Here is a 13,507-nt window from a genome sequence, read left to right as displayed (position 1 = left end):
CTACGAAATAACCTTATAAATATTCCTGTTGGCGAGTTATCAATAAATAAATAAATAAGTAAATGAGATACAAGTAAGTAAAGGCCTGGAAATCGACATTTTGTGATGATTTTCCTTTTATCTTTCACGATTCACGATGCATTTGGCTAATTATGCTTGATTACTATTTCTTCGGAAGATATAAAGTGATTTCTAAAGTAAAAATTAAAACCTGTTCGTTCATTATGAATACTGATCTTCGAATTGCTTAAAGGAGATAGCTGGTCTATCAATGAGATGTGACCAATGTTTTTATGACATCAAAATAAGTTTTTATGTCCGTTCACTCTCATTTTTTGCCACTTAACAAATAACATCAAAAAGCCATTAAGATCCAACGTGTAATCATAGTGTTTTGCTGTATATGAGACACTCTATCGAGAGTGAAATTGCGTGGCACTTCGACTTATCTTCGACCAAAATAACTTTCGATTGTAGAGGCCGGGAAAGAAGCGCCCCACTACTATCGAATGAAAGCTGTGATAAGCTAGCTTGTGCTAGAGGGACATTTATTCTTTTTGGTCTCACTTCTGAATTATTACTCAAGGGGAGAAATTACATTACTTTATATTTGCTCTAATTTTCTAATATTTGATACGTTAATGTTAAATGACCAAGCTGATTACATCTATGTCAAAGCAGATTTTAAAAGAGTAGATCACTGAAATTAGATGCTTTAAAATTTTAATACTGTTATGGCAACCCATGTCATGTTGAATTAGAAATGAAGATTTTTCTATAGTGCATATCTTACAAAGAGCTTTCCAGAATTCATACTCACTTTTCTAACTCATCTGAAAGATAATTCAATATATTCTGCTACATTTATCAAATTGCACTGTCTCTGAACTCGAATTTGTAACAGAAATTTATAAGAATGAAAATATTCTGCTCTCTTTTGATATCTTCCAAGAGGAAAAGATGTTTTATGGTCTGGATGGATAAAAGCTATGTAACCTTATTTTGGAATACAGTTATTTGAACAACAAATTCTGCTTTTCTGACAAGCATAGTTGGATACTGTGATTCAAGAACTCGCGAATTTATATAAGTAGTAACATTCACTATTCCAAAAGCTTTTTTCTCTCGATTTATCACCTATTTAAAAGGTCATGGAGAAGCATTTGTATACATACTTTGGTACTCATAACTCTTCAAAGAATTGAAATCTCAGTGTTGCCTTAAAATATGATGGCCTCTTTACTTAGAATAATCAGCCCCTGAAAGTGTACGACATGTCCTTGGTTATGGTGACGCCTGCACCCGACGAGTCCGGTGTGGACAGCAGTATTTCTCAGCAACAAACTGTTGAACGACAAGATTCTCAGCCTCCACCAGCTTTGCCAAGTCTCAGTATCAGTGAGTCAGAAAACGCCAATGAAAATTTTTTGTTGGAGATGGGTAGGCAGAAGTCTGTTGACTCCACAATATTGTTTCCTCCAGTATATAATAACAAGAATGCTTTGCAGTTCGGGAGGATGCATTCAGAGCCAGAAAGACCTTTACCTTTGGTCGAGTTCCAGCCTTTAGAGCAACAGGCAGTTAATAACACCTCGGAGCTCAATGTCGGATCTGGCTCCCCTCAGGCGAATTACAGATCTTGTCCTGAAATACGGCCAGAGATTCAAGTGCAACCAGCGACGCTTCAAAGGGAAATTACGGAACGGGGTAAGTATTTACTACTTTTGAATAACATATTTTAAAATTCATTATTTTCTAATCTTAACAATTTTGATTCTTAAAGAAATTTTCCTACGTTATTTTATTTAATAGCAATCTGTTACTTTCGTATTTACTTGCATTAGCCGCGTTGCATTCCATATCAGCCCTGAGTACAAATATGATAGTAAGAACCTAACTTTTAGATTTTGTTAAGTAATAATATTACCTGATAATAAAACGCTTGTGTGTTGTAATAGAAATGCTTCAGCTTTGAGTGTCTAAAACCATTCACGCATGTTTTCTGTTTTTTATACTAGTGATTATAACAGTACTGAAAAATTGAACACGCTTTATTTACTTTGAATATAAACTCTCTAATATAAGTTGGCTGAAATATAATACGTAATATGCAACAGAATATATAAACAAAATACACGATACTGGATAATTTACAATTTTCTGTGTTCAGTATGTAGAGTTCCTCACTTTGGAATTCTAAGTTAATGTTGGAAGTCAAGAATCTAGGAACTGATAAGCGAATAATCGCTTGAGTTCGGTGACAAGAAACAAGAAGATAGAAGTTTAACTAACCCTTTAATATTGCAATATGATATAACAAAACTCCGCCTGGGAGTGTACAAGCAAAGCCCGCACTTGGGCTTGAACTTAAAAGACTAAGAATTAAACTAAAACTAAGATTAACTAAAGAAGTATAGCCGAAGCTATCAAGGTTCAAATCGAGTTGGCCCCTTAACTTATTTGACTACGAAGCTTAGCAAAGGCCTGAGTACGGCCGAGCGTAATAACAGCTTTGAGAGAGAGAGTGGCCAAAAAGGCAGACGCACGTAAATCAGAAACTCTGATTCTGTCTGACTCAGTAAGTAACTTCGTGGTTTAAATACCGCTCCTCCTCATTAAATATTCAGCAAGATTCCAAAACTACGTTCTGGCCGGAAGTAGTAAGTTGAAGTTAAGAATTTGACAGGAAAGGAACTTTAACTTAAAATTTAACTGTTAATAAAATTCATAATCCTTACAAGTATTAGAAGAAACTATTTAACAAAGGAGACATTATGAAATATGCAGACTTAGAAACAAAGATTATTAATATCAATAAATTTCAGGAGTAGAAATTATTACACGTTAAATTAAAAACAATTTCTTAATGTTACCAATATATGATACTGAAAAGAAGCTTTATAGATTCATATTATGAGATCTGCCTTTGAATTATAATTTTTAATCCTTTTCACAAAATACAAAGCCAGAAATGAAAAAGTTTAAAAGAACCGGTTTTGTAAATTTAAAGGCATTAATTGAGTTTGCTTGAAATAAAACTTTTCTTAATCAGTTTGTAATTGTCGACGGTATCGCTCTGGCATTTATGAAAATATCAGTGTAATCTTTTCAATTGAAAGCTAGAAGTTTTAAATTATTGCATTTCAAAATTCTGTTATTTTATCATATTTGTTTTAAGTGATTAAGGTTCAAAAATACGATAAAAATATGAGACATAATTTCATATTTGTTCCTTAATTTTATGGGCTCATTTAAGCTTCGGTCACTCGATAGTTTTTCGATTACTAGAAGTCTAAACCGAGCTTCGTTGCCTAGCAACCGCCTAACATCGTTCTATGACACGAAATTTGATTTAAGGTTGTTTTATTTGAAGACGGCAAAGCTTTGGAGGGATGTCTGCCTTTGTGGAGGTCTTTCTAAGTGATACTGGCTGGTATACACTTTATACATGAGGGAAAAAAACGCCCATGCAACCAGCCCTTTCACCGGGTTTCGAACCTCGGACCTAACTAGCAGTGTTCAGCAACCTTACCGCTCGGCCGCTGGTGGGCAGTGATTTAAGGATTTTATCTGAGCGTTCTAACTTTTCAACTTTATGGCAACTTGGTGCAACAGCCGATCAATTACAGCAAAGCAGACACAAAGTGACATTCGGTCGACAATATCTCTGAGTCTGACTGACTACTGCTTAAACCCTGTTAAACACGTGTGAATGGACTTAATGAATTTTATGCCATATTGTGGCCTAAAGCCACAAAGCCTATGACGATAAAACGTGTGTCAGAACGATGCCTTAGTCACAAGCCAAACATTCATTCCGGAGCACACATTCGGATGTGTGCACTGTGAAATTGTCGTATCATATTGATGAAGCAGTGACAACAGAACTGTGTATTTACTTCAAAATCGCACCGAAATAGTCACAAGACTATTAACCTTAAATTTCCTTTATATAGGGACAGCATAAAAATTTTAATCCGTTTTTTCAGAATTTTATTTATGATTTACTATATGTAAGATTAATAAGAATATAAACATTATTCCATAGAAATATAACCCAAGGGGATGCGTCAAGAAATAGTTAAGTTAATGTCTCTTAGAATTAATTACTTTTCCTCTTAAAATTTTATTCTTTACTGGAGTGCACTATAAACCGTGTTTTGAATGAAGAAGATTTTAAAATTACTTTCATTCTTTGTCATACAGATACTTGCTTCAGAAATATTAAGATATAAAAATATAAGAGCAAAATTGTGACGATATTTGGAAGAGAATTTTTATCGAAATTCTTGTCATTCTGCAAATTAGTCCACTAGTGATCATTATTAAATCGGCCCGAATTCGAATGCCGAAGAGAAAGCTGGTTGAATGGTTGTTTTCGCGGTTTTGTGTGTAATGTTAAAACTGGCCAATTTGCTTTGAAAAGTCTTTCACGAAGGCGTCCTTTTCTTTAACCAGACAGCCATCTTGACCTTCACCATAATCAATTAAAATGCAGGACCTGCAGATTAACAACACATATGAGACAATTATGAAGTCCATAAATGTGTTATAAAAAGGGTTACAAGTAACATTCCAGTGCTCCCTTTTTTGTTTAGAATATTTTAACTTGTATTGATTCGTTTTAAGAATTAAATCATTTCCTATATCATTTCTTGGACACAATTTTCTTCTTTATATATATTTGGTAACTGTTTGAAATAAAAGATAGTAAATAGAAAAAAATTAAATGAAAATTGAAAAATATTCTTCAAAATGAAACCTCATTAAAATTTTAAATTTGACACTCTAACGTTTTACTTGAAGTCAGTGTTTTTTTCTTCCAATGGCAGATTGTGAATAATTACAAATGTAAGGGTGTCTGTTAATCTATACAAGGCTGGATGTGATGGTCTCTTTATTATGGAGGTACCTAATAGGTGGACCACCATCGCCTTTCCTATGAAGGAGATGGACAGTTACAACCATGCCTTCTTCGGGATTCGAACCCAGGCCCTTCAACATCGCAGTCAGCTTCCCTGCCCACTATACCGACTTTGCGGCTGAAGTCCGTGTAATATGTGACATTTTAAAATTAGGTACTGATCGCCGTATGGTTCGCATTCCTGAAAAATACATCTCATTTGTCCTTGTCTATCCGAGGTTATCAAAGTTTGTATATGAAGACTCAGCTTCAAATACCGACGAGCAGGCACATGGAGAATATAAAAGACAGTTTTCTTTTAGGCCTCCTCCGAAGTATATTAGGCTAGAGGACTTAGGTGCTTTGCCATTAAGCAAAATCATTCCTAATAACGGAAAATTGATAATTTGTTAAATTATTTTCGTTTGATACGTCCTCCATATAACATTAATCGTTCTTTAGTAACACTGACAATCCAAAATTAAAATTTTTTACAAAAATGCTTAAATATTCTGTTCTATAAACTAAGCTTTATAAGGATGTAAATGTACACATGTATGCTGATAATTTGGTGATAGGGTGCTCAGCTCCAAAACGGGCTGTACGGGAGAATTACAAGATATGATTAATGACACTATGAAGAAATTCAGCACTTGGTGCCAATTATATGACATGAATGTAAATATTGGAAACATCTCTTGTCTGAATTTTTTCACTGTATTATAGACTCTCGATCTTGAGGTTTTATACAATCATATACCTGTGCTTCTGTGAAAAATTTTATTTGACACTCTTCTTAGACAAAAAATTGTCATGGAATTCCCAGGTGGAAGAGTTGAAGTTAAGAGTAAATAGGCATTTAAGCGTAATTAACAGATAGCAAGAGTCCGCTGAGATGTGTGACCTCCACCTTACTTACAAAATGCTTGTAAAACGTGTTATGAAATATTGCTACGCTCCTTTAATAACTGCTTCAGAAAATTTGAAAACAAGCTTCAATGTATGCAAAACCTGTTTATAGCATTTTACAATTATTAATCAGCTATTATGATTTGAACCTTTAGTTTAACCTCTTCCTTCCGTTGTTCTGTATTTGAACAGAAGATTTGAATGCTGTAGAATTCGAGCTTCTGGCAGCGATGCAATTACGTACTATTGCCATCTCTGCCAAAATTTTAGTCCGACTAAGGTACTTTGCTAGCAGACGTTTAAATACACCCGTGTTCAAAAAATCAGGAACAAATGCTAAAAGAAAACGTACCAATCTAAAAAGGGGAATTAAAACATACAATTTACATATCGCTAAATTGTGCCTTGGCATCATTGAATGCAAATAAGCAAGCCAAATTAGCGTAAAACACAATCCTGCAGTCACGCCTTAAAAAGGGACATGCTGGACCTATGCTTCAGTTCGCAAACAGCGATAGTACTGTGTAATTCGAAGAAGTCAAAGCGGAAAGCATGAGCCGAAGACACCATTTGTACAGTGAAATGTTTTGGAGGGTTGTCGGAATGTTGCAAGCTGTTGCAAGACAATTTTAAAGCAAGTACAAGCTCATTTCGGGGCTACGGATCCGATATCAGCAAATCGCGCGAGAGGATTTTCGGTTCACCATCATTTTACGTGTCCTCAAGCCGCTCGAACAACATACACGTGCAAATATCCGATTCTGTTTCGGGATTCGAAGTCATCGTAGATATCATAAGGGCAACATTTGCCCCTCAGTTGTGGTGCTTACAAGGCTACAATTTTGCAATTTGTTGGTGCTTACACTTTCTTATTACGGCCAAAACACTGGTCTGAAAGATTATAATCATGGGAACAAAACAAAATGCTGAATCCAATCCAGGTTGAAATACAATCAAATTCAAGTGTATTTGGGTTCAGAGTTCATCGTATTCTGTTGGCTTAGGAACTTCATAGCAGATACGCCTCCCATGTGCCTCAGTTAACCAAGTATTATTGATGTTTACAACTACAGAACATCATGGCTGGACCATACAAACAACAAAAAACAACAAAATTGTTGTCTGATAAAATGAATCTCGAATACGTTGACATCATTTTGATGGCTTTGTTAGGATATGCGATCTTCCAGGCGAACAGTTGATCGAGATATGGATACCGGAATGTAAACAGGCCCTGGTGAACGCATTATGTTTTAGGGATTTATAAGGTATTTCTCCCGCCTTCTTAGCGAGGCTTCGGGGTGTAGTGGTCTGCACGCTCAGCGCGTAAAATTGAGAGGTCTGCTGTTCGATTCCCGGCGAAGGCGTTGCATATTTTTCATCTTTCCTGCTTCCAAAAATTACCTAATACTTCTACAGATTATTCAGAAGAATATCCCGAGAACCGGTTGTTATTATCAAACACACTATGATAGGCTGCAGACTAATTAATGCCCATAAATGGGTTCCGTTTTACACATTGGAAATGGACACTTCCAATTGGACACATCTCCTTATCATATTATCAGACTTATTCTACAGCGGTTTCAGAAACAAGCTAATGAATTCTGGTCTCCTAACCCGCCAGATATTAATCCTATTAAACATATCTTGGATATCATGAAACACTAGCTCAAGGATCACAGTCCACTTCCTTGTAATCTATGGGAGCTGCGAGGATTTTACCTGTAAATCTGGTGCAATCTTCCATCGGACCAAGGATTTGTAAAATACGTATCACGACTGCTGGTTGCTGCTGATTGCGTTTCAAAATTGGAACAATACAGTATTAGGAGGGTGGTGGTAATGTTTTGGATATTTAGTGCATATATACGTTTGTACATCAGTTAAAATAACTTAGTCTAAAATTAAAGAAATTAGTTTAAAAAACAGCTTTTATTAAGGCTCAGGTGGCGTAATACCACTCAATTTCATGTAATTCGCCGCGGACTTTATTTCCAGTGACTGAAGAACTGTTTATATGAAGCTTTTCCATTATTCTGTTTTGGCAATTTTCACCTAACAGAAGTTTTACTGTAATAGCTTCTGAAAATAAATTAGCATCGTCTCAGCGTACGGCACTCTTTCTTCACAATGCTATCCATAGTTGTTCATAAAAGTACTGAAATAAAGAATTTTCTTTTGTTTTGTTTTAAATATAGATAATGCAATGAGTTTGCATAATATATCTATTTCAAAGGCGTATTTCTTTCTTGCTTTTCAACTTACATTTGACTTCCGTGCAAAATTACAGCGTTGTACTTAAAGTCTACTTAGTACTAACATTTTAAATTGACTTTTCCCTTCCTCTGATGCATGGTACAATATTTTATTGCCTTTTAAATTCATTTTAGATAACTCATAACTTTAAGGTTAATAATAATAATGTGACTTTCTTCAATGGTAAATTTCTACGTTTTTATGACTCCGCGAATAACCACAATACTTAATCTTCATGCTCAGTCATGAAGTTCCCACTTACTATCACGCAATACTCCACTTATGCAACATTTCACACGCAGTTCATTATCTCGATTATGTGATCAAATTTGTTTGGTGGATTTTTTTTCTTTCTTTCGAAGGGTTTTCTATCATCCCTTTCGATTAGCTGGATTCCCCAAAATAGGAATCCTCATCATCTCTCAATTTCATGAGATCTCATTCGTGAACGTACCTACGAATTCGAAGCATTTCTAAATTTTCTGTGTTTAATAACTCGTTTATTTCAATTACTATAGAAGTGAATTTGTTTTTAAAGTACCTAATTATAGCTAAATATGTTGTTATTCATAATTTTTTGTAACAGATTTCTCTTCAATGATTCTCTCTCTTCTGATTTCTCTTAAATTTCCTAACTTGAAAAACCACAGAATAATATACAAATAAACTGAGAACTCAAAATAAATAACTGAGTAAATAATTGGAGATTAGATGTGCGAATATGAGGAGCAATTGAGTCGATTAGAGAATATATATGCGCGAGCTTCATACAGGTTTTTCTTAATGAAAATAAAGGAAAGAATATATGTTTTTTCCTGCCATGTTAGATGCATTTTTATTTATTTATTTGGTAATATAAAGGGAAAGGAAACATTTAGCAAAATTTTAATTGTTTAGGAGATAAACGATTAGTCAGATTATTATACCAATAGAATGATTTAGGAGTTTTTATGGTTTTTCCCCTGTATTACAGGAATACGAATCAGTTTCCCTTAGAAGGGTTGGTGAAGGACTTTTTAAAGGAAACTGGATCGTATTTACATTACATATAAGGAAAACTATGAAAACCAACCATGCAGCCGTCTGAGATTAAACCCAGGTTCAACTGCCCCTATTCAGCGGTCTTAACTACTGGCAGTTTCCCTTTAATAACTCTACGTACGCATGCACCCCCTCAGGCACACAACCCTGCAATGTTTTGCCTTAATTAAACAATTCAGCCAATCCACAGTGGCCGAGTGGATAAGACTGCTGAACACTGACATTTTGACCTGGCTTCGAATCCTAGTGAGCGGTCTAGCTAGTGGATGATTAATGTGGTTTCTGTACGCATAACATAGATACAAGTCAGTTTCCCTTTTAAATTCTTCATGCAGGCACGGTTTGTCTTAAAGTGCTTTTCTTAATCATTTTACTACTAAATTAATTATGATCTCCTCGGTTAGGTTTAAGGGCCCACATGAACCCTTAAGCATTTGAAAATTTAAATAATCACCTTATTGCTGTATTTTAACATATTCGTAGTCACCATTGCTGGAGGTTAAAGCCATTAAACATTGGTAATAAATAATGGGTTCAATTCTGAGTAGCTAAACTGGCTATCTGTCTTGGAATTTCATTACTTCTCCCATCTGAAATATAAATATAATTTTCCCTTGAAAAGCCTTCCCGAAAGAATTTGACTTAGAGAAATAATCATGGTATACTTTATTTTAGTCTAATAATAAAATGGAATACAGTCAATACATTCATTAATTACGAAGAGTATTTCAACTGGTATTTATTGTTTGTGTCAAGTGATGTACGCTTTCACGCTGATTGCTGCGTGTTGTTCATATTCAAAATATTCATGCTCAAATGATATGAGTGCGAAGACAAGCGCATTATGAAAACTGAAATAAAGTTTAAAAGCTGCAATAGTTTAGGCAGCAAAGAATATAAATTTTTCAAACTCATATTTTTTTTAAAAAACAAAGAGTTATTACAGTAAAAACAATATCGTAACCCAACCTAAGATGAGCTTTTCCATGTTAGACTAAAGTAAATATCGAACATACGAACTATGGAATCTTAATTTTTCACATCGAGGTTATATTTCGAATAATATCGGAAAATTGCTTTCAAACTGCCCTGATTTAAGACATTTAAGAGTTCGTTTTGTCATTCCGATGTTATATAAAAAAACGGTCAAAATACTGAAATCTGGTGTAGGTTTATTTTGCTTATTGGAAAGCACGCTAAGGCTATCTGACGAAGGGGTTGATTTGGTTTATTTGATTATGGCAAAACAAGAGAGGCTATCTGCCTGAGGGAAAGGATGGATGTCTTCGTGGAGTACTTTCTAACGGAAACTGGCTCGTATCCACGTTATGTATGAGGAAAACTATGAAAAATGTCAACGCAGCCATCCTCTTTGCCTGGAATCGGACCTGAGTCGAGCTACCAGAGTTCAGGGAATTTTAGGCAGATGGACCTAGCATTCAAGTCACCTATATAATATGATATAGATGCTTTTTCTCACTATAGATCATCTTTGATCAAAAAAGGCATAGGTTCAAATACTTGCTAGGTGTCTTAATATTTGGTACAATGCTTGTAACAGGTTCGGTTATTTGTATATAGAAACGAAGACTATCTGACTAAGAGAAAGAATCCTTCTTGGAGAACTTTATAGGGGATATTGGCTCCTGTTCACGTTATACATTGGGTAAACCACGAAAATCAACCATGCAGCCAACCCATCCGCCTAGGTCTTACCATTCAGCCATTTGTGGGGCCCATGGCTGCAACAGATCATCTCTGAGTCCCTATAAATTTATCAAGCGCGGACTAGCTTCGTCGGGTAACTGAGCCCTGCTAAGGTGCTACAAAATTAATTAAAATCAGACACAATATTAGTTGGAAACGCATGACAATAAGATATCTATTTATGACTATTATTTTAAAATTTTATTTACACTTAGATTCGAGGTAAACCTCCTCGTATGCTTCTTGGATTATATCACAATATATCCCCAGACAAGCGTTACACGTTTTTATTGGCATGTGGCCTAGTAGGAGTTTAATCTACACTACAGCCTATTGGTTCGACTGAAGCTTAGCTGGTAGTTTTGTTGCTAATAAGTGCTTTTCTAGTACAGAGACAGAGTAGAGGACCAGGTGTTTAATTTTGAGATTAGAGCGTTATTTGTAATATACTGAAGTACGAGAGGAAAATGTATAGTATTTTTTTGAAAAAACAAATAATCGCTTTGATTTATTTTAAAATTTTAGCTGTATCATACTATAGTCCGTTATTTTATATTAGGCACTTCAAAGCCATCTCATCCACCCATAACCATGACTAACTAATAACGGCTCTCTGCGGAAAAACTTCGAATTCTCCAATTTGCTAAAATCCCTCAATTCCCTCTATGCAATGATACGACGCTCGTTGAGATCTTAAACGAAGAGAGGATCGCCACAATTTTGAATTGTATATTTTAAAGTAACAGATTGTAAGAGAAACTGAATAAATTTTGTTTTGTTCTGACAGTTATAATTGTTAAAGGCTATATCTCGTCAAAAACTTAATAACTCTGCGTAATAACTGTTAAGTTAAATATTCAGTCAAGTCAATTTCCCACCCCAGAAGTTATCAGTTAGCTTTAATTTCTTTTAATTTAACGTTACGTTTCGGCCATTATTAAATTAAAAGTATCTCGTATATCAATGTTAATCGTTTCAAAGTAAATATTGAGAATAAAATGCTTCTAAGTGCCTCATTCTATTTCATTCTTTGTTTGTCGACATAACAAACTTAAGACACATATTTCTTATACTTAAAAATATTTACTGCAGTCTAACAAGATGACGACGAAAGTATGTTTTCTCGAGCAATGACAAGCTGGCGCATATATCCTTGTAAAGGAAACTACTTGGGGCGTGTTTCTTTCTACAAGAGAAACAGTTTTAGTATCTTGATTGTCAGTTATAGATGAAGTTGAGAAATTTTTTTTGCAATCAGCATTAATAGCGAAAGGTAAAAAGTTGTATTCCACAGAATGTTTAGTTTCTGATATCCATATAAGTGTCTGATCTCATAGCATTCAATCACATGATTCTCCTGTTTATGAATATCAAGAGTAAAGTGTTATTTTGTTTGGCTGTAAATTTTAATATTATTATTGCTATGAATAAATAAAAATCGTTACTTTATCCAATTAAAAAAGAACTCAGAACGAAGCTATTACAGATCTTATCTGTAAATTATTGTAATTATAAGCATTTACTTATAAAAAACTATGAAACTACTTATGACTTTTCTAATACCGCCGTATGTATTACGAACCACAGAATTTAAATTGTACGCTTGTTTTCTTTTACAGTTTCCCTCTTGTTTATGTATACTTCAGAATACGAGTTCAATATTAATTAATTTATTTTGCTATAAAAATAAGCTTAGTTTTAGGTTCAAGCAAACTTTCTAGATCTATGTTAATTCGAATTCAGAATTATTTAAATTATGTTAAATTAAGTATATAAAAATGTTTAGAAAGTTTAATTTTGTCGGGGAGAGATATTCTTTAACTTGATAAACAATAAATATCATACGAACCTAATAAAATGTTAATATCGCTTACTATTTCCGAAAGTATTAGTGGACCCGTTTTCGACTGCTTCTGTGACAGAGGAGTGTATAGAAAGAGAGCTGTCTTTCTGTGTTACACACTAAAATCTTGCTAGGTTGCAATCTCTGTGAGGAATCTTTGGTTGGGCGAGAGACTGAATGTTGTGTTTATGTTTTCTTTTCTTTTTTTTCAGAGCCCGAGAGAAGACTTCTGAGGCAACCGCCGGTAGGGGGCTTCACCAGCGGCGGCCGAGCGTCGGTGGGCGGTGGCAGAAGTCACCTGTGGCCGCCTCACGCGAGGCTCGGCCTCAGCTCCCGTCTCGAACACTCGTTTCTGACGAAGACCGTCTCGCGGGAGAGCGTGGCTGCGTCCCTGCGCCAGCTGTACAGGGACCCGCCGCCACAGAGCAACGAGTTTGCCGAGATAGCTGCCGATTCCATGCGGGTCAATGGCGCTATTCGCCAGTTCAAGCAGCTCCGCAAGCCCACCAGTTACTCCTCGATCATGTCCATCGAGCATGCATGCTCTATGAAAGGCCAAAACTCGACGGACAGCGAAACGGCGGCCATAGCCCTGGTCGGCGTAACGCCGGAACAGCCCCTGTCTGAGGACGCGAAGAAGAAACAACCCTTGTCGGGATTTCACAAGCCCAGCGTCGGCTACCGCCTTGGCCGGCGGAAAGCCCTCTTCGAGAAGCGGAAGAGGATCTCCGACTATGCCCTCGTCATGGCCATGTTCGGCATCATTATGATGATTGTAGAAAATGAACTCTCTGCAGCTCTAGTTTACAATAAGGTGAGCTTACTTGCCCTTCCTTTCTGATAAA

The 13,507-nt window shown here is 35.6% G+C and overlaps 1 protein-coding gene across 1 annotated transcript in view; it reads left to right on the top strand.

Moving 5' to 3' along the window:
* Positions 1-1,272: 1,272 nt before the first annotated feature.
* LOC118198020 (small conductance calcium-activated potassium channel protein 2-like) overlaps positions 1,273-13,507 on the top strand; it is a 415,420-nt gene continuing 403,185 nt past the window's right edge. Inside the window, exons 1-2 of the mRNA XM_035369612.2 lie at positions 1,273-1,707; positions 12,875-13,476. Coding sequence (XP_035225503.1) covers positions 1,275-1,707; positions 12,875-13,476 — 1,035 coding nt within the window. The 5' untranslated portion in view covers positions 1,273-1,274. The remainder of the gene's footprint in view (positions 1,708-12,874; positions 13,477-13,507) is intronic.

The sequence above is a fragment of the Stegodyphus dumicola genome, chromosome X2 (assembly GCF_044657685.1).
Source record: "Stegodyphus dumicola isolate Sdum_Otavi_A_Nest chromosome X2, ASM4465768v1".
NCBI lineage: Eukaryota > Metazoa > Arthropoda > Arachnida > Araneae > Eresidae > Stegodyphus > Stegodyphus dumicola.
The sequence above is the reverse complement of the archived record's forward strand: the minus strand, read 5'-3'. Positions and strand labels throughout refer to the sequence as shown.